Source organism: Ambystoma mexicanum, chromosome 4p, assembly GCF_040938575.1.
Source record: "Ambystoma mexicanum isolate Mex_15411 chromosome 4p, UKY_AmexF1_1, whole genome shotgun sequence".
Lineage (NCBI taxonomy): Eukaryota > Metazoa > Chordata > Amphibia > Caudata > Ambystomatidae > Ambystoma > Ambystoma mexicanum.
The window spans coordinates 171,286,874-171,304,616 of record NC_090927.1 but is presented as its reverse complement, the minus strand read 5'-3'; the positions used below and the strand labels follow the sequence as shown (position 1 = coordinate 171,304,616).

General features: G+C 48.5%; 1 protein-coding gene across 3 annotated transcripts in view; it reads right to left on the bottom strand.

The window, feature by feature from the left end:
• Positions 1-17,743, bottom strand: part of ESCO2 (establishment of sister chromatid cohesion N-acetyltransferase 2) — a 630,612-nt gene that overhangs the window by 425,061 nt on the left and 187,808 nt on the right. For all 3 annotated transcript variants that reach the window (XM_069605632.1, XM_069605634.1, XM_069605633.1), the window contains exon 4: positions 17,565-17,652. In XM_069605632.1, coding sequence (XP_069461733.1) covers positions 17,565-17,652 — 88 coding nt within the window. The remainder of the gene's footprint in view (positions 1-17,564; positions 17,653-17,743) is intronic.

Below are 17,743 nucleotides of genomic sequence, written 5' to 3'. Positions count from 1 at the left end.
CCACCACTCAATTTTTCTTTTTATTTTTATTAGTTTAAAGTGGAAATTGGTTAATTAAACCATTATACACAAACAAATGCATGACAATTACAATATTTTTCTTCAACACCAGTAATCATTACACATCAATTCAAGTTACCACAGATGCTCATCTATTAAAAAAAACATTACAAATCAGTATCTGTTAAAAAGTAACTACATTTTTATTTTCACTTCATTTAGCCTCATTACATATTATTCATACAGCCCTTATAATGCATTAAAAGGTTTGACCACACTCTCGTCCAAAAATAAAATGCTGCTCTTATGTATACCAAAGGGTCTGCCATGTATGTGACCAAATTTGGTCAGTTCCAATCATGTTTAAATTAAATAAAAGGTCCTTATAACCTTTGTAATAGTACTTTTGTAACTCTTGCCACTCCGTTAACTAAACTAAAACATGTAGTCAGGCTGTGCTGCTGGGACAAATTCCTTATTCCTTGATGGCGGACACAAGGACAGAATGCGTTGAGTATCAATATATCCGGGCCTGTACTTCGATATTCTAAAAAACACGCAAGCGCTTCTTTATTAGATGTGTTTATAGTCTGGAAGACATAATATACGTGCTGGAGGCCCCGGACAGGGTGGGAATATCGCCAAGATTGTTCGATTCCCCAAAGGGAGACGAAAATTGAGTCAATCCTGCCCAAGAAGAACAAATTACTTATCCCTGGTAACGTTTTCTACTGGATGTTCCTCCAACGTATTCCTCATCTTTGACATGTAATGTCCAGCTTCAGCTGCTTCGGAAAACGTTTTCAGCAGAGGGTGCTGTGCGTCGAGTCGATATCCCTCGAATGCCTCAGTCGAGGGTGACGTTATCATTAGCTTGCACGGCGCCTTTTGGCCTTAGTGTTTTTCTCCCTCCTTGTGTAGCCAAGATGCCCCTAAATACTGGCATGACAGTACTCCACCATGGTGGAACGGAAGCTATTAATAGCATGGGAAAATCTACAGAGGGGTAGGTGGGAGGGTGATAAGGAATAGGTTGGAGGAAAATCCAGTCCAATAGAACGCTACCAGGAATAACTTGTTCTTCAAATGGATTGTCCCCGCCAACGTATCCCTCATCTTCGACAGACTCCCAAAGCAGCATTATGATTGGAGGAGGGTGTTGAATGTATATATTAGCATTTTCAAGGGCAGAGCAAAGTACTGCCTAGGCAAAAGCAACATTGAGAGAATGAGAAGCATCCAGAGAATAATGCTTTGTAAATGTGTGTATTGATGACCACGTTTTAGCATCACAGATATTCCCAAAAAGGAAATCCCCCTTTAAGGGCCGTAGATGTAGCCAATCCCCTGGTGGAATGAGCTCGCAAACGTTCAGGAGGGCCTTTTCCTGCAAGCCAGTAGCGCTCAAATTGCCAAAATTATACACCTAGATAGGGTCTGTTTGATAACAGCCTGACCTAGTTTGTGTCCTGTATACCCTATGAATAGCTCATCAAACCGTATTTTGATGTTCTCGAAATTTAAAATCTTAGTGCTTGTCTAGGATATAACATATGAAGTTTTTATTCCTCCTCACCAGAGGGAGGCGGAGGATAGAAGGAAGGCAGAACAGTTTTCTGGCTCAAATGAAAATCTGAAATGATTGTCAAAAATGAAGGTTTGACCGTCAAAACAACTTTGTCCTTGTGGAGGACTGTAAAAGGTGTCTTTACTGACCGTGCCTGCAACTCGCTCACTCTGCGGGCTGATGTGAGAGCAACCAATAAGATGGTTTTAAAGGTTAACCTTAGAGGACATATGTGCAGGATTCAAAGGGTGCACACATTAGGAACTTTAAAACCAGATTTAGGTCCCAAACCGGAACCTAACCTGGAAGGGCAAAGGAGGGTACACATTAGTGAGCCCTTTCAGAAATTGAGTCACCAGTGGAATTTTGAAATAAGAACATTCCCCTGATAAGCGCTTTTAAAAAAAAAAAAAAAAAAAGGGGGGGGGGGGGGGGAGACAGCGTCGCCAGGTAGCCTTTAATGGTACCAATCTGGAGCTCCAAATTGGCTAAGGATGGAAGGAAGGATAAAAACATCTGGTGTTTTACACAAAAGGATCTACATTATTTTCCTTGCACCAGTCCAACAGCAACTGCACAAGGATTTTGTTGCTGGTGTTCTAGCTGAAAGCAACACCTCCATAACGTCATCCGGGAGGTCCCAATACTTGTATCTCAGCCTTTCAGAAACCAAGTGTAAGGGTTGAGAGTGTTGACCTCTGGATGGCGAACCCAGCCCTCTCGTGAGAGAAGGTCCTCTTTGGGACATGTCCAGAAGGTCCGGGTACGACGTTCGCCTGGCCCAATCCGGGGCAATTAGGTTCATGTGTTTCCAGAACCTTCTCAACCTCCCGATTACATGAGGAATGACGGGGCCAGGAGGAAACGCGTACAGGAGTGGAAACTCCCAGTCCACCACAAACGTGTCTCCTAGAGCTCATCCTTGGGGAAATTCCCTTGAGCAGTACATTTTGCACTTCAGGTTCACCATCGGTCGCAAACCGATCTACTTGAGGGGTTCCCCAAAGGGTGTAGATCTCTTGAAGGAATTTGTGAGCTAATTCCCACTCTTTGGGAGACTGCTCTGCCTGCTCAGAGTGTCCACCGCTGTGTTCTCTTCACCAGCTAGGTGAACTGCCGATAGGGAGATTCGTTCTTGAATTGCCCAGTACCAGAGCTGCATTGCTTCTCTGCACTGTGATAAAGACCCTACACCACCTCTCTTGTTGAGTTAGTACACGGCCACTGTATTGTCCATCATGATCAGGACATTCTTTCCCCGTACAGAGGGCAGACAGGCCTTCAGCGCTAGTCTGATTGCCCTCAGCTCCAAAAAGGTTGATGTGTAGTTTGGACTCCGATGGAGACCAGCGCCCACCGACTGTCACATCGTTGGCATGGGCTCCCCACCCCTTGAGTGAGGCGTCCGTCACTACTGTAATCTCCGGCCATGGTTGCGAAAAGGTTTCTCCCTTCAGAATATTTTCCTCGCAGGCCCACCACGGAAGATCCTGCAAGACCCTGGTTGGAATCTGAAGTCGGTCCAACATCTTTGAGAACTGGGACCATCGAGTTCTTAGAGTCCATTGAAGGATCTCATTCTCGGGCGGGCCTCTGGCACCAGAAAAATGCAGGATGCCATGAGGCCGAGCAACCTCAAAATCGAAGGCCGGGATGACTCTGGGAACCATCTGAAGAATGTCTTGAGCCCTCACCTTGGATGGCGAGCTCTTTCCCAAGTATGTGTCTAGTAAAGCTGGAGCTGTTGAGGTGTCATGTGGGACTGCTTGTAATTGAGGGAGAAGCTCAATCTGTGGAGAGAGTGGAAGATGATGAGATGATCCAAGACTTGTTCGGGAGAACGCGCCCTGATCAGCCAATCGTCCAGGTAGGGGTAAACATGAATCCCTCCCTCCCCCCTTTCATGAGATTTGCGGTCACTCCCACCATCAGTTTGGTGAAAACCCTTAGGGCGGCAGTCAGCCCAAAAGGTAGAACTCAAAACGGATAATGAGAACCGCCAACTGCGAACCTCTGGTATTTTCTGTGCTCGAGATGGATTGGCACATGAAAATAAGCATCCTGAAGGTCCAATGATGCCAACCAATCCTGAAGTTGGAGGGACTGAAGGATCTGAGAAAGTGTGACCATCTTGAATGTGTCCTTCCTGCTCAAGTTTCTCAAGTCCAAGATGGGTCTCAGTCCGCCGGCCATTTGAGGGGTGTGGGGGATAAAAAAAATATGGGGAGTACTGTCCCTTTCCGCTACGGGTACCGGTACTATAGCACCTTTCTTTAACAGGGTTAAAACTTTCTGCACAACGAGCAGATCCGGAACCATCAAAAAGTGGTTTCCCGGTGGATTGTTCTGAAGTCTTTTTTTTTTTTATAAAAGGAAGGAAGTAACCGCGGGCTACGGTTTCCAGAGCCCAAGCATCCAAAGTAATATCTTGCCATTCTTCTAGATGCAGAGACAGTCAGCCCCCCAACTGGAAAACTGACTCAAGTCCTCAGAGTGGTTTTATGGCGGCTGCTGCAGAAGTCTATGGTAAGGAGGCTGCTGCTTGAGCTGGTTTAGCACCTCTCGTCCACCACAAGAAAATCTTCCATGGCCCGTTTGACTGGCCATTCCTCTCGCCCTTCCAACTGGGGAGTAGTAGCGAAAAGATCTAGCCCTCCAAGGTTGTCCACTAGGACGAAGAAAAGGCTGAGGTTGCCTGCGCATGACAGTGCTGGTAGCCTTGGATCTGCTGATGCTATTCGCAGTATCCAGTCCTGATTGAAGGGATTCACAATTAGCTTCCTTGCTGTCCTTAATAGCTAGGAAGCCATCCCTTTCTTCCCCCTCGGGAATGTGCTCTAGCGCCAAGAAATGCAATACCACTGATTATACGAAAATGTTGCCTGGATACAAGTGGAGTTGGCAGATTTCAGTGCCATGCTCCCTGCAGAAAATAACTTTCTCGCCCATCCATCTCCACGATTGTCGTCCCCATCAGGAGGGATGGTAGAGGGTACGCTGCCCGTTTTGAAGTAGCTGTAGCCGATTGCACCACCAAACTCTCCGGAGTGGAGTGTTTCGACAGGTAGTCGGGGTAATTACTGGAGGGACAGTATTATTTTGTCAGATTCTGATGGGTCTCCGGAGTTTCCCAGTTTCTAGCCACCCTTTTTTGTAATTGCAATGTCATATGGAACTGCAAAACAGGGTCAGTCTGAGGACCCTTTTCCAAAATATTGGTGAGATCATCTTGTTCATAAGGGAGTGGTGGCCTACTCCATCGCATGTACTCCACAACTTTGGACATTAGTTGCCTGTGTGAAGCGTCAGCATGTTCCCCAGGATCAGGTCTTCCAAACTTCAGTTCAGGTGAAATATCTACTCCACTTGCAAACTGTAAATTGTCATACAAGTCCTTAATTAACACTCTGGCACATTGGGTGTCCCATATTGTAACCCAAAAGGAGCATCTTCCTCATCAGAGCATTCCTCTTCTTCATAAATTGGAGTGACTTGAAAAAGTCACTCTTGGGAGCATACATTTTTTCAGGTTTGGAAGTCAGATTTGGAAGACGTCAAAGGGTTTATTGGCGTAGACAGAGGAGGGATGAACAGCCGGCGTATGTGGTGCAGCTGGCGTTGAAGGTTTCGGCATTGGGTCGAGGGCCTGGTGGGTGTCAAAGACGCCGCTGAAGGTCTCCAATGACGTCGAGGACCTTAACTCTTTCTTGTGATCATCATTGGGTGAAGGCCTTGAGGGCTCCAGCTGTTTGTCAGGCCATTTTCCCGGGCTTGAAGGCACGCGGGATTTCGGGTGAAACCTATCCTTAACAGCTACCTTCGAAGGCTCGGTAGGAGCACAACCTTGTTTTTCAACATTTCCGATCAGAAAGCTTCCCATTCAGCTGGGGTAGATTTTTTTTGTAGGGCAAGCTACCCTTTCGGGAGAGGCATTGACAAAGAAGTCAACAAAGATGACTTCTGGTGCCTTCTCTTCGACTTCTTTGATTACGATGAAGGTGGGAGTTACTCCTGGACCTATGGCGCTTGGCCTTCTTCCTCCGAGGAGAGTCGCCTCATCGTTCGAAGGATTAGCGGGTCAGGGCTTAGGGGATTTGGGCATTTTTCCTACCTGGAGTTTGCCCTTCCGTTCCCTCAAAGCATTTCCTGTCATGGAAAGACACTTGGAACAACAACATTTCGTGGTCCACCCCGAGACACAAGCAGATATGGTGCGGGTCAGTAAGACATCTTGAACCCGCAGTCCCAACATTCTTTGAAGCCGGACTTCGGTGTCGAAGATCAAGACACATCAAGAATCTTAAACTGTCACAAAATGAGGCGTATCGAACCCTTTTCGTGGTGAGTGCTGGCAGGTCAATTGCAAATGGGGAATGAATTGCACATGACATATGTTGAGTGGGAGTGCGGGTGGCGGTGCACTGCGGATGGAATGTGGTAGTTGGGCACATGGAGGCATGCATGGAGGCATTCATTGCAGTTGTCTTGGAACCCCCTCCCTTCTCACACACAGGTGTTGCCCGTTTCGCTTGATTCTTCTTCCCTGCTCCCCCTCTACCTCCTCCAGCCTACTTCTGCAGGAGTCTGTCCTCATACATACTGGTTTCACCATCACCGTCTTGTGGCCAATGCTAGATTTGACTTTTATGGACTTGATTCATTCACGGTGCATCACCCTTTCTCAACTCTCATGCTGGACTTCCTTTGCATCTTTTACTCCCATCTTCATCTTGTATCCTGGCTTGCAACATTGTGTTACTACTGACTTCTGCAATTTTATTCGCTCTCCCCTCTTGTTTCTCCACTCTTTTGGACTGCTTACTCTCTGTTCTCTCCTCCTCTCCCTTTCCCTATCTCCTCCCCTTACTTTCTTCTATGCACTTACACTATCAGAATTGTCCCTGTACCTAATATGATAGCAACCTCGTCTGTTTCCTCCACCCTCCCGTTACTGTTTTTTCCTCCCCACGCCCCCTCCAGCACTATCTGAAATGTCGTCAGGCCTAGTACGGTAGTCGCCGGTCTGTTTCTATTTCCTTCCCACTCTCCCCCTCCCTTCCTTATCTATGTCATAGCTCTTGCACTATCTGAAATGTCGTCAGGCCGAGTACGATAGTTATTTCACATCCTTACTGTTCATGGCCTGTAAGAATGTCATTGTATTTTCCCTTGTTCCCTCCCTTGCCTTGAAGCGCTTTGAAAAACATTGTGTATAGGCGCTATATAGATAAACTATCACATCATATCATCGGTGATTGAAGGTGCGGTAGGTCTGTGGAAGGATTACACTATTGGGTGAATGGCTGAAGCCCGTAGGCTGTAGGGCATGCACTCGGGAGCGTAGGGCTGCAACATATGCACCGCATGAAAGCATGTTTGACTCTACATCCAGTACAGGGTGGTGCTTGCATAGTGCAGTGTGTGCAGATTGGTTGCAGTAGCGTTAGTGCTGCAAACTGAATGTGGGTAGGTTGGCAGCGACAGCACTTTGTGAATGGGAGTGGCTACGCCCATAGTATGTGAATGAAAGTGCATAGGGGTGCAGGAGAGAGCGTTTTCCTTCTACATTGTGTTAACTGCTGCAATTTGTCGCTGCATAACTACATGGTGGTGCGCAGGTTGGGTAGGACTTCTGGTGGCAGTGGTGTGTATGTGGATGGTCATAGCTGGTGAAATGGTGACATTACGTCGCTGTAGGTGTGTTCAAGGCCTATGCTGTGTGCAGATATGTTGAAGTAGGCCAAATGTTGTGAAAATGTGGTTAGTGACAATACTTTGAATGGCTGTGGGTAGAGGTGGTAGAGGATGTGGTATGTTTGTGCATTCTGGTAAGTGCGACCCGTTTTCGTGATTGGGTGTTTTATAGTGTGGGGGTGTTAGGTGAAGTGCTGCTACCTATGTGTGGCACGTTTGTGCAAAATGGTAGCTGCCCACACGGCCATTATGTTAACTGTTGGAATTTTGTTGCTGCGTAGTGCCATGGTGGTGTACAGGTTCGGTAGGAGTGTTGGTGGCAGTGGTGTCTATGGGGCTTGTCTTAGTTGCTGATATGGATCCATGCATGGTGGCATTATGTTTCCGTCAGTGTGTTCCAAGGCCTAGACTATTGGATGCATGGCCATAGGCCATGCATTCAAGAGCCTAGGCCTGGAGGACACGCACGGCAGTAATACATTTTTCAATGTGCATCATTTAGAGGGTGGTGACATGCAAGGAATGGGTGGGGAGCACATTTAAGCCGTTATAGGCCACTTTTGCAAACAGATTGTGGGTAGGTTGGCAGTGGCACAATACTTTGTGAATGGTAGTGGGTTCGCCCATAGCATGCGATTGACAATGCAGAGGGATGCAGGCGAGAGTGCTTTGTTTGTACATTATGTTAACTGTTGCAATTTGTTACTGCATAGCTTCATGGCGGTGCGCTGTGGTTGGAGAAGCTGCAGTGAAAGGTCACGCAGTGTGGGCCCTGGGTGCAATGCTTGTATGCTGTCCGTATGTTACAGGGTATGGTTGAAGGGCAGCTTATATGTGCTTGGATAGTGTGCTGTGTACACAATGCTTGCAGTATGGGCAATGTTGTAAACAGGTTGCGGTTACGTTGGCAGTGAAACAATCCTGAGTGGAAGTGGGTAAAACAATCGTATGTGAATTTAACGGCGTAGAGGTGCCGGAGACAGTGTAATGTTCATACATTATGGTAACAGTTGTGTGTAACGAGGTGCATGTCCATTGTTGTGTTGTGTTTGGTTAGGAGTACTGGTGCATATGTGTATAGTGGTAGTTGGTGATATGACATGTATGGTTGAATTACAGTGGGGGAATGCGTACAAGGAGCAGACCCACTGGAGCAATGCAGGTTTGGCAGTGTATGAAGCACAGGGTGGTGATCTTTGGAGAATGCGTGTGGAGCACATAGTTGACGTGCTACCGCAGCACAAGTGAGTTGCACAGCGTGCATTGTGCATTCTATGGTTGTAGTGATAGTTGGAACAAGCTACAGTATTTGGTGTGCAGCAGGAGATGGTGGAGTGAAGTTGTGTAGTGTGGCCACAGGGTGCAGTGCGTATGTAATATGGGTGTGGGTGAATGGCAGCTTATGTGTGGTTGGTTACTCTGCTGTGTGCAGATTTGTAGAAGTAGGTCCAGTTGTGAAGCTGCTGTGCAGAGTTTGCAGCGACACAATAGCTTGTGAATGTCAGTGCGTAGGGGTGGTGCAGGCTGCGCTACATTTGTGGCTTCTGCTAAGTGCGACACGTTTTCGTGAATGTGTGCTTTATGGTGTGGGCGGAGTTGGGCAGACGTGCTGCTACGTATGCAACGTTTGTGCCCACTGTGGGATATATTGACCCACTCAACAGCTGCATTTGTGCAGAAACAGCAAAAGGGCTGCACTGGCTCCTGTGAGCGCCATGCCCCCAAAACTGCGTTTTGCAGCAAACAAAAAGATGGCTGCACCTTCTTGCCAGGCAAACATTGGGCAGGCAGTCTGACACAGCGGCAGCTATCTCTTGTTCGTTGGGTCAAGTGATTTCGGCAGCCATGCCCACATTCCTTTCCTTGAGCTTACTTCTTGATGTTTTTCTGGAGCTGTCGGTTCCAAAACTTTTCCGGTCCATAGACCAGTCTGATCCTTTGCGCAGGTACGGACTCCTATTCCGGCGTGTTTGTGGGCATCTTAACAATTGGTCAAAATCCTCAAGTTTTGAGTACGAAGTAGACCGGACCTGCGAATCACGGTAGTCTACATCACTGTGGTTGATCTCCGATGGCTTAGGGACGTCTTGTTGGTTTATAGCAGACTCAGTCCTTTGAGGCTCTATCGGGGTCTCTTGGAAGTCTTCCCCACCTTGAGTTCCTGTATAACTCTTCCGTTTGAGACGAAACGGTGGGATGTTCCACTTTTGGGGGCGTCATCCCTTCCTCCAGTCGTATTCAGTCTGCTGGTTTGGAGCTCAGTGAGACGAAAACCACGAGACTCGAGGTCGTGGTGAGCGTCCGAATTTATGCTAACTAGAGACAAAGCTTTAATGTACAGATATGCTTTGGCTAGCCCTCCTCTGTGATAGGGTTAAATAAGGATAAAATCCTCCGTTCAAGGTCTTCATCTTAGCTGTTTTGGAAAGGATACGTAGAATAGTCCGCCTGTTGAGGATCAGATTCTCCTTTATCTTTGGAGTTTGTTCCAATTTGAAAAGGCGAGTAGTAGAGCTCGTCTTTTCCCTTGCTTTCGGTCATTCTGTGTTCTTGATATCTCAGGGATTCTTGTGGGATGATGGTCATAATTTGATCCCGTCTTTTTTTTTTCTGTAAAGTTCCGTAGGTTGATTTTCTTTCCCCCGTGTCGGTCTATCACGGCCGATCTTCATTCAGCCTTCGGTGAACTCCCTGTAGTGGAGGCATGTTGTCTCCGATGGACAGTTTAAGTGTGGGCAGATGGTCTCCGAGGAGTTTTTTTTGTGCTTCTCAGGAAGAGCCGGGGTAGAACCTTTGAGAGTTAAACCCGGAAAAGAGAAGCCCCCTGTTGCTCACAGTCTTTGCCCTGGATGTTAGACCGAAATTGGTGTCTTCAGTGCTGTTTTCGGGCTTTCAGCAGATTCAAGATGGATAGTTAAATCCATTGATTCTTTGTCCTCCAAGAAGTCATTTATTGTGACAGGCGAAGATGAGTGGGCTCCTGTTGGGGGTTTTACACTCACCTGGGATCCACAGGGACACCACCAAGCCAGGTTACTCGCTGGTATGCTTCTCAGCTTTGCCCAGATGTGGTCTGCGGGGAAGGTTCTGCCTGAAAATACAGGAGGGCTGTGTTCAAGACTGACCGACTGGGGTAAATAGCCTCCCTCCACCCCCCATATGATTTCAGTCCCTATGGTGCCCTCTCCTCACCTTCTGGTAGAATATGGTGTGCTCTCCGTCCTGCCTTCTTTGCAGGGGCGCGTTGTCTTTCATGGTCGAGTGCGGTCCAGTTACTTCACTGACGCCAGCCCGTTTGATATTGTTCAGGTAGGTCTTATTGCTGTTCTTTAGTTTTGTTTCTATCCTGCATGCCTTTCTTTGTTTCAAATGCCTTTTCTCCCTTAGGTATGCAGAGCTTCAGTGCAGCAAACTGGCTTGGTTGAGCCCCGCTGGTGAACGATGGCGCATTAAGAGCGCTATGATGCGGTAAGTAAGCACTATGCACAGCGCTGCGAAGTCTTGTCTTTTGAGAACCTGTGTTTTCCTTCCTTGTAGGTCGCAGTGTTCTTCAGCACGAGTGGAATGTCCGGAGTGGTGCCAGCCGAGAGGCGAAAAGCCAGGTAAACCTTTTGAGCATTTCGTAATTTGTAAAGGTCTCTACTGCTTTAATGTTGCCTCCATCTTCCTCTTTCAGGTCGTTCTGTCCAGGAGGCGTGCAGATACGAGGAAGCTGTTCTCAGTAGGTGCGAGTGTTTAAAGATTAAGACTGCAGGTAAGATGCTGCTGCTGATGATGATGATGTTCCTTTTGTCTCCTTGCAGGTTCTGCTTCTCCGAGGTTCGAGGGAATAGCTGGACACGGTGAGCGTCACGTTGCAAGCTGCAAAGTAACACGAACCGTGTTGTCTTGCTTGGGTGTGGTTTAAATAGCCTCAACAAAATAGTCCTGGTAAAGTAGTCCCTAGGCTACCACACCCAAAACACTAGACCGGATAGCTTGGTTCTTAGGAACCAAGCTATGTGGATGCCTCCATGTTGGCTAACAATACAATAAAGTAGTTCCCAAGCACATTGTTTTTCATGGTGTAGGAGCCTGGCGCCAGGACTGGCCCCATGAGGGCTTTTGAAGAGGATGCCAGGCTCTAGAGGCCCGAGTCATGACTCCACCTGGCCAATGGGTTTGCCAGAGAGGGTGTTGGGCGAGGGTCGTGACAGCGGGCAGAGGCTACGACGACCTTTGCAGGCTCTTGCCGAGTAGTGGTTGAAGGAACAAGGTTGAGCGTTAAGGACTCCTGATCACAGGAGGTACTAAGACTAAGAGTAGCAGGAGTTTTGTAGGGATTTTGACTTTTTTTTTTTAAGTTGGCTTTTGCTTTTTCAAAGATGGAGTAGCCTGCAGAGAGACCACTGGATGGAGCCAAGTCAGAAGGTTGGGCCCTCAGTGGACCATCCTCAATCGTTTCCGTGGCTAACACGGCATCAGTGGTGCGTTAGGACAATTGTCGTGGGCGACTGCTGTTTTAACTTTTGAAGTCTTTGGAAGGGTCGGGCCAAAACCTGCCTTCTCCTCTAAGGACAGATTGTATTGCGTGCCTTTAGAGGACTGACAACTGGGTAGCGACGTGCAGGATTTCTTTAAGTAGGCCATTTGGAGTTCAAAGGTGGCCAAATGTTCTTTCAACTTCGATTCCATTGCAGTAATGTAGCCCTCCAGATAGATCATTTTTGAATGGGTCATTGCAAGAAGAGTGGTCTGATCTTTAAGTGAGTCATTTAGGACTTCGTACAACTTATTGAATGGTGCTAGGGCCAGTTACTGTTGCCACAATCGACCTAAGGTCCGGTTTCTTGTTTGGTGTAGAACTTGGAGTAGCAGGAATGAAAATCGCTTGTACGTCTTAGGTTTTGGACTGGAGCCACGAGACAACCGCCTAGGTGGTGAAGCGAAGGGGAAGTCTACGTGTCCTTTTCTCGTTGATCGTCCCTGGATCGACAGTCTATTGGACGTAGGTTCATATTCCCTACACAAACAACACAAAGGCAAGCAGTGAGATTAGGCTTCGGACCCGTGGCAATGAGACGAGGCCTTCCAACTCCTAAGGACGTGGTAGTACCTACAATCCTATAGGGGACAACAGCTGTGTCTACACTGGCCTGTTTTGTCTATATGTATGACAGTCATCTTGGTCAGTCCCGCAAACCTCCCTGCTTACCCCTTCCACGTAGCAGACTCATACTTTAGGTGCGTTTTTCTCCTGTCTTTTGAATTTGCATTGTGATAGTTCCTACACTCAGATTATTGTCGTCTTTTTTTCCAATTGCTCAATTGTCTTGCCTCTTGCTGTCGTGTCTGCTTGCAACCTGCCCTGTGTCCTTCCCTAGTGTTCTCCCTTCCCCTCTCCCATCCTACTCTATGGTGCTCTCCGTCTCTCCTATTTTTTCTAACTGCTTCTCTATTGACCTTCCTAGCACATTTAGTGAGGAGGGCAGGATAAATTTTAAAAAGGACATCCTGGTCTCCAACCCAGGCCTCCCGATCGCCGACACCTATACCAGTGACTCCTCCAAGCAAGCTTTCACATACATCCTCTTTGTCGTTCCCTCACCTGACCTATGGACCCTACATATGGTCTGTTCTCTCCTCCCATTAATGGTGACAACCGGTGGCATGCCCTCCTGGCCTCCTTCCATTCCTTTAAGGTCATCATTAATGTCTATGTGAATGGCACGGTCCTGGTCCAAGGCCCTTGGGCCAAGACGCTTCCCACACCTCATCAATTTCCTTTCTTCTCCTGCTGTCCCCTCTCCCCCCTGCACAGCTTCCTCGCCGCCCCCTGCTGTCTCCTCGGCTACCTTGCCCTCTCCTTCCCCTCCCTCCCCCCCCCCCCTCACCCGCTCGGGCTCCTTCTACACCACCGCAGAGCGTACCTCCGATTTGTACCCCTCCCCGGAAGTTCTTCAAGGATGGCAACCTTCTCCATATCGCCACTCTAAACTCTTGCTCAGGTGTCAAACACTCCTCCGACATCTGCTGCCTTCTGGAGGAACTGGACCTCGATGTCCTTGGTCCCACCGAGACATGGTTCACGGCCAGCTCTGTCACAAGCTTTGACACTCCTCCCTGACGGCTACAAGATCCTCTCTGCACGCAGGCCCAACCTCTCCGGTGGGGGGTGTAGCCCTGATTTTCCCCAAGTGAATTCCTACGTCTGTCATTCCTACACAGGCCTATTCCTCTTTTGAATGTTTAGTCTGCAGGCTCTCTCACCTAGCCATTCCCTTACTGTGGCTACAATCTATTAGCCACCTGGTCTGATCTCCTCCTTACTTTGAGTGGTCGGATCTCTCCTCCTCACTCTTGGTCTCAACCTCTGAACTCCGCCTTCTTGGAGACTTCAACATCCACCTGGATGCTTCCTGTCCTCCCTCTGGACTATTTTGCGACCTCTGCGACTCCCTCTCTCTATTCTCCCCTCTGGCCCAACTCCTTCTGCAGGGCCCACTCTGGATGTTCTGATCTCAGACCTTACCCTTCCTGCCCCTCTTACCACTCCTCTCTCAAGTGATTACTTTCTCCTTTCCTCCCATCTCACCCTCTACTCCTCAGGCCAAGCCACTTCCTTTATTGCCACCCACCTTCTCGGTCATCTGACCCATGAAGCGCATGTCAGTTGAGGCTTTCGCCGCCACATTCTCCCCCCTTCTCACCCCCCTCTTTGGCTGACTCACCCTGACACAGCCCTTTCCTTGCTCTACTCTGCTATACTTGATACCCTTGATATTCTTGCCCCCATCATGAGAATCCGCCTGAAGCCCAAAGCCAAATGCAACTCCTGGTACGACTCGTCACCCTTAAACGCAAAAGCAGGGTGGCCGAGAGGGAATTGCTTGCTTCATGTACATCCGCTGACAAATTGGCCTGCCGCCTGCTCCAAAGGCAATACCGCCTCTGTCTTCACCAAGAGCTCTCCTCCAAACCTGCGTCTCTGCGGCATCTAACAACTCGGCTGAACTATTTCAAATCTGCAAGGAACTGGCCAATCCTGCTGCAGTCTACCGCTCTTCCCAGGCCCTCTGCACGGCGCCGGCTTCTCACTTAATCTCTAAAACTCAGGATCTCCTGTCCTCACTCGCCTCCTCCCTCCCTCTACTACCTGCTCTTACTCTGGCCCTTCTGCAGCCACCTCGCCTCCCTCCTTCTCTGCCTTTCCCATTTTCTCCGCAGACGAAGTTTCAAGACGAGTCCGATCTATGAACGTCTCGTCTAAACCGGTTCACCCCTGTTCCTCCAAAACCATCAAGGACCACATCGACTCCCTGGCTCCTGCCCTGGCCTACTTCTGCAACCACTACTTCGCCACTGGAGTCTTCCCATCCTCCTGAAGCACTCCCTTGTGCACCCTCTTCTTAAGAAACCCTCTGCCAACCCCTCATGTCCGGCTAACTATCGCCCAATCGCCATCACTGACTTCCTGGGCAAGAAAAGCTGGCCATCTCCCAGCTCCTAGCTTAATCTCCACACCGAATCTGTCGGTTGACTTCATGACCATCAGTCTGGCTTCAGAGCTGCCAGAAGCACGGAAACTGCCCTCCTGAACATCCGGGAAGACCTTCTCTCAAACCTTGATTCTAACACCCCATGTCCTCATCTTGCTTGATCTCTCTTCTGCCTTTGACACGGCCAACCATGCCATCCTGCTCAAATGTCTCTGTGATAACCTGGCTATCACCAGTCAGGCTCTGCTGTGGCTGACTTCTTTCCTCTGACAGGCCCTCCCAGGTCCAACTTGGGCCCTTCCTCTCTGCTATCTTTTTTGCTACCTGTGGTGTCCCCCAGGAGTCTAACCTCTCGCCCTGGCTGTTCAACCTATACCCAGCACTTCTTGCCCACCACATTGCTGCTCTCTGCCCCAACGTTCAGTGCTATGTGGGTGACCCTCAACTCTGGCTACCTTCGGCCACCTCTCCCACAGCAAGACTGAGATTCTCCTCATCAGCACTCCCGCTCCCTCCTTTCCCGTCACTCTCTGGCAAGCCTCTTGGCCCTCCTCCTACTCCAGCCTGCTAGGTTAAAAACCTCAGGGTCATCTTCGACTCCACACTCCTTCTCTCCTCATATCTCTGACGTCTAAGAAGTCACACTACCAGCTGCACCTCCTCAGAGGTATTCTCCTTTCCTCTCCTTCCCCCAGAAGCTCCCCGTCTCCAGAGCTTTGGTTCTCTCTCTAGGCTGGACTACAGCAATCGCCCTCTTTCTAAATCTCCCTCCCTCTACTCTCTGCCCTCTGCAACTCATCCAGAAAAGGACTGCGAGACTTGTCCTTGGCCTCAAGCCCAGGGATCATATCTCTCCAGGACTGAAACCTCTGCACTGGCTCCCAGGGGCTGTGAGGATCAAGTTCAAAACCCTCTACATTGTCCACAAGGCCTTCTGGGGCCTGGGGCATCAACACCTTCAACTCTCGCTTCCTAAATATCTTCCCTCTCGAGCTCTTCGCTCATCCGCCTCCAACTCCCTCAGAGTCCGTCGCTTCTCCAAGCAACGAGTTGGTGGTAGAACCCTTTCTTTGGCTGGGGCCTCCCCACTGTAACAGCCTCCCTGAAACTTGGAGAACCATCTCCGGTTCCGGAAGCACCTCAAAACCTTTCTCTTTGCTTCTGCCTTTTCTCTTACTCTCCCCTCATACCCTCCTGGCTGATTCTGAACCTGCAATGGTTACCTGGCCACCCTCTGATCCCGGGCCCAGGTCCCTCCCCCGGCAGTTACACACACCTGCACTGCGTGCCTATGCAACCCCCACACTTGGGGACTGTTGCTGTACCCCTACAGTCCCACTACCAGCACTTGACACCTGATGTCTGCATTTGCCACCTGCTAGTTACCTTTACCTATTGTTATTATTCTATTCCTATGTATTGCACTTTTCCCCCTTCCATGCACGATCTGAAAGACACCTGGCCTAGTATGATCGTTGTCAGTCCTCCCTTTTGTTTCCCCCTCCCTTGCCTCGTCGCGCCTTGGAACACTTGTGTATAGGCGCGTTTTAAATGCCATATACATACATGGCCGGGTCACAAACCTTACACAAGTAAACCCATACTTACGGGGGAAACACACCACTGTGCAAAGCAACAGGTAAAATCAAATGGAAATTCCTAAACCATGTTATACGTAAACACTGAGAAAGACAAGTGGAGGAAAAAAAGGTCTTTAAGCATTTCTGGAGTGGACACCTCCTCTGTATTCATAAAAGGGCACGTACCACAAAATTAAATTCCTTGGTAGCCCCGCTCGAGAAGGTTCAGCCGCCCACAGTGAGATCCCATTGCTACAGAGAAACATACTCAGAGGGCCTTAAGTAGCATGTAGATTCCCCCTGCTGTGCCACGCATGCCTACTACTATGTAGTCTCTTCTACCTGCACAGTTTTAAAGACCGGAATGACAGTGAAGCCAGTGTGTATCGCGGATAATGGGGGTAACATGCTTAAAGCAGGTCAATGCATTCTGCACCCACTGCAGTTTGAGCAAAGGACACAAACAGCTTTGCATAGAGCACATTTTTGTCATCTGAAGATGTAAAAAGAAAAATCATAACCCAACGATTCTAGGTCAGTCATTAACTTAAAAAAACAAAGCCTGGACCATTGCAACAACTGGTGCAAGCATACAAATACTGTGGTCTAATAGTTTATTATTTTACAGAGGAAGGCTTTGTCCCAGCCCAAACGGCTAAGTCAAATCTCTTCTGGACAAAACCACAAGCAACCCCAGACACGTTTGGGTCTGGCCTCATTGGACGTCTGAGATGTAGCTTGCATCTCTAGGCACAGTAAGATCAGCAACCATACCACAGCATAACTTTACGAAACTCAAAGAAAGGTCCACTGGACTCCAAAGCAGGCATACAGCAGCCATTCTACTGCAGCATGCAATAATTTCTTAATGGTTTTAAATCTTGGCTGTCGGAAGGAACCATGAAAAATGCCGACCTAGGGCAGAAGCTCCTAACTTTCAACTTTTTCAATGCCTTGTAACAGCTGAGCCATGCAGAAGAGATGGGCAGAGACTCGCCACAAAGACAACAAAGCTTATTCGTGGATGCCCTTTAGATGGTTCTAGGTCGGGAGAGGACCAGTCCGAATGTGCACCATTTCCTTTAGCTATTCCAAGAGACTAGAGTGGATGTAGCAGATTTAAACCTCTCCACCCTCAGTACCACACAACGAGTCAACACAACAGCAGCATGAGCCCAGGGGACAGATGAACTGGGGACACCAAGTTGACAAAACTAGAGAGCACAATAACAAAATGTGCCTTACCTTTGTGATCACTTGTTCCACAAACAATTTCTGCATCATCCCCATCCAGCTCATAATCTGAAGAAGATTCAGCTTCTGAGTCAGACACCTAAAAGCAGGAAAAGCACAAATGTATTAGAGGAGTTTGCTTAGAATTCAAACAGAAAAAATAAAGCACTATCAAAGTCAAAAATATAATT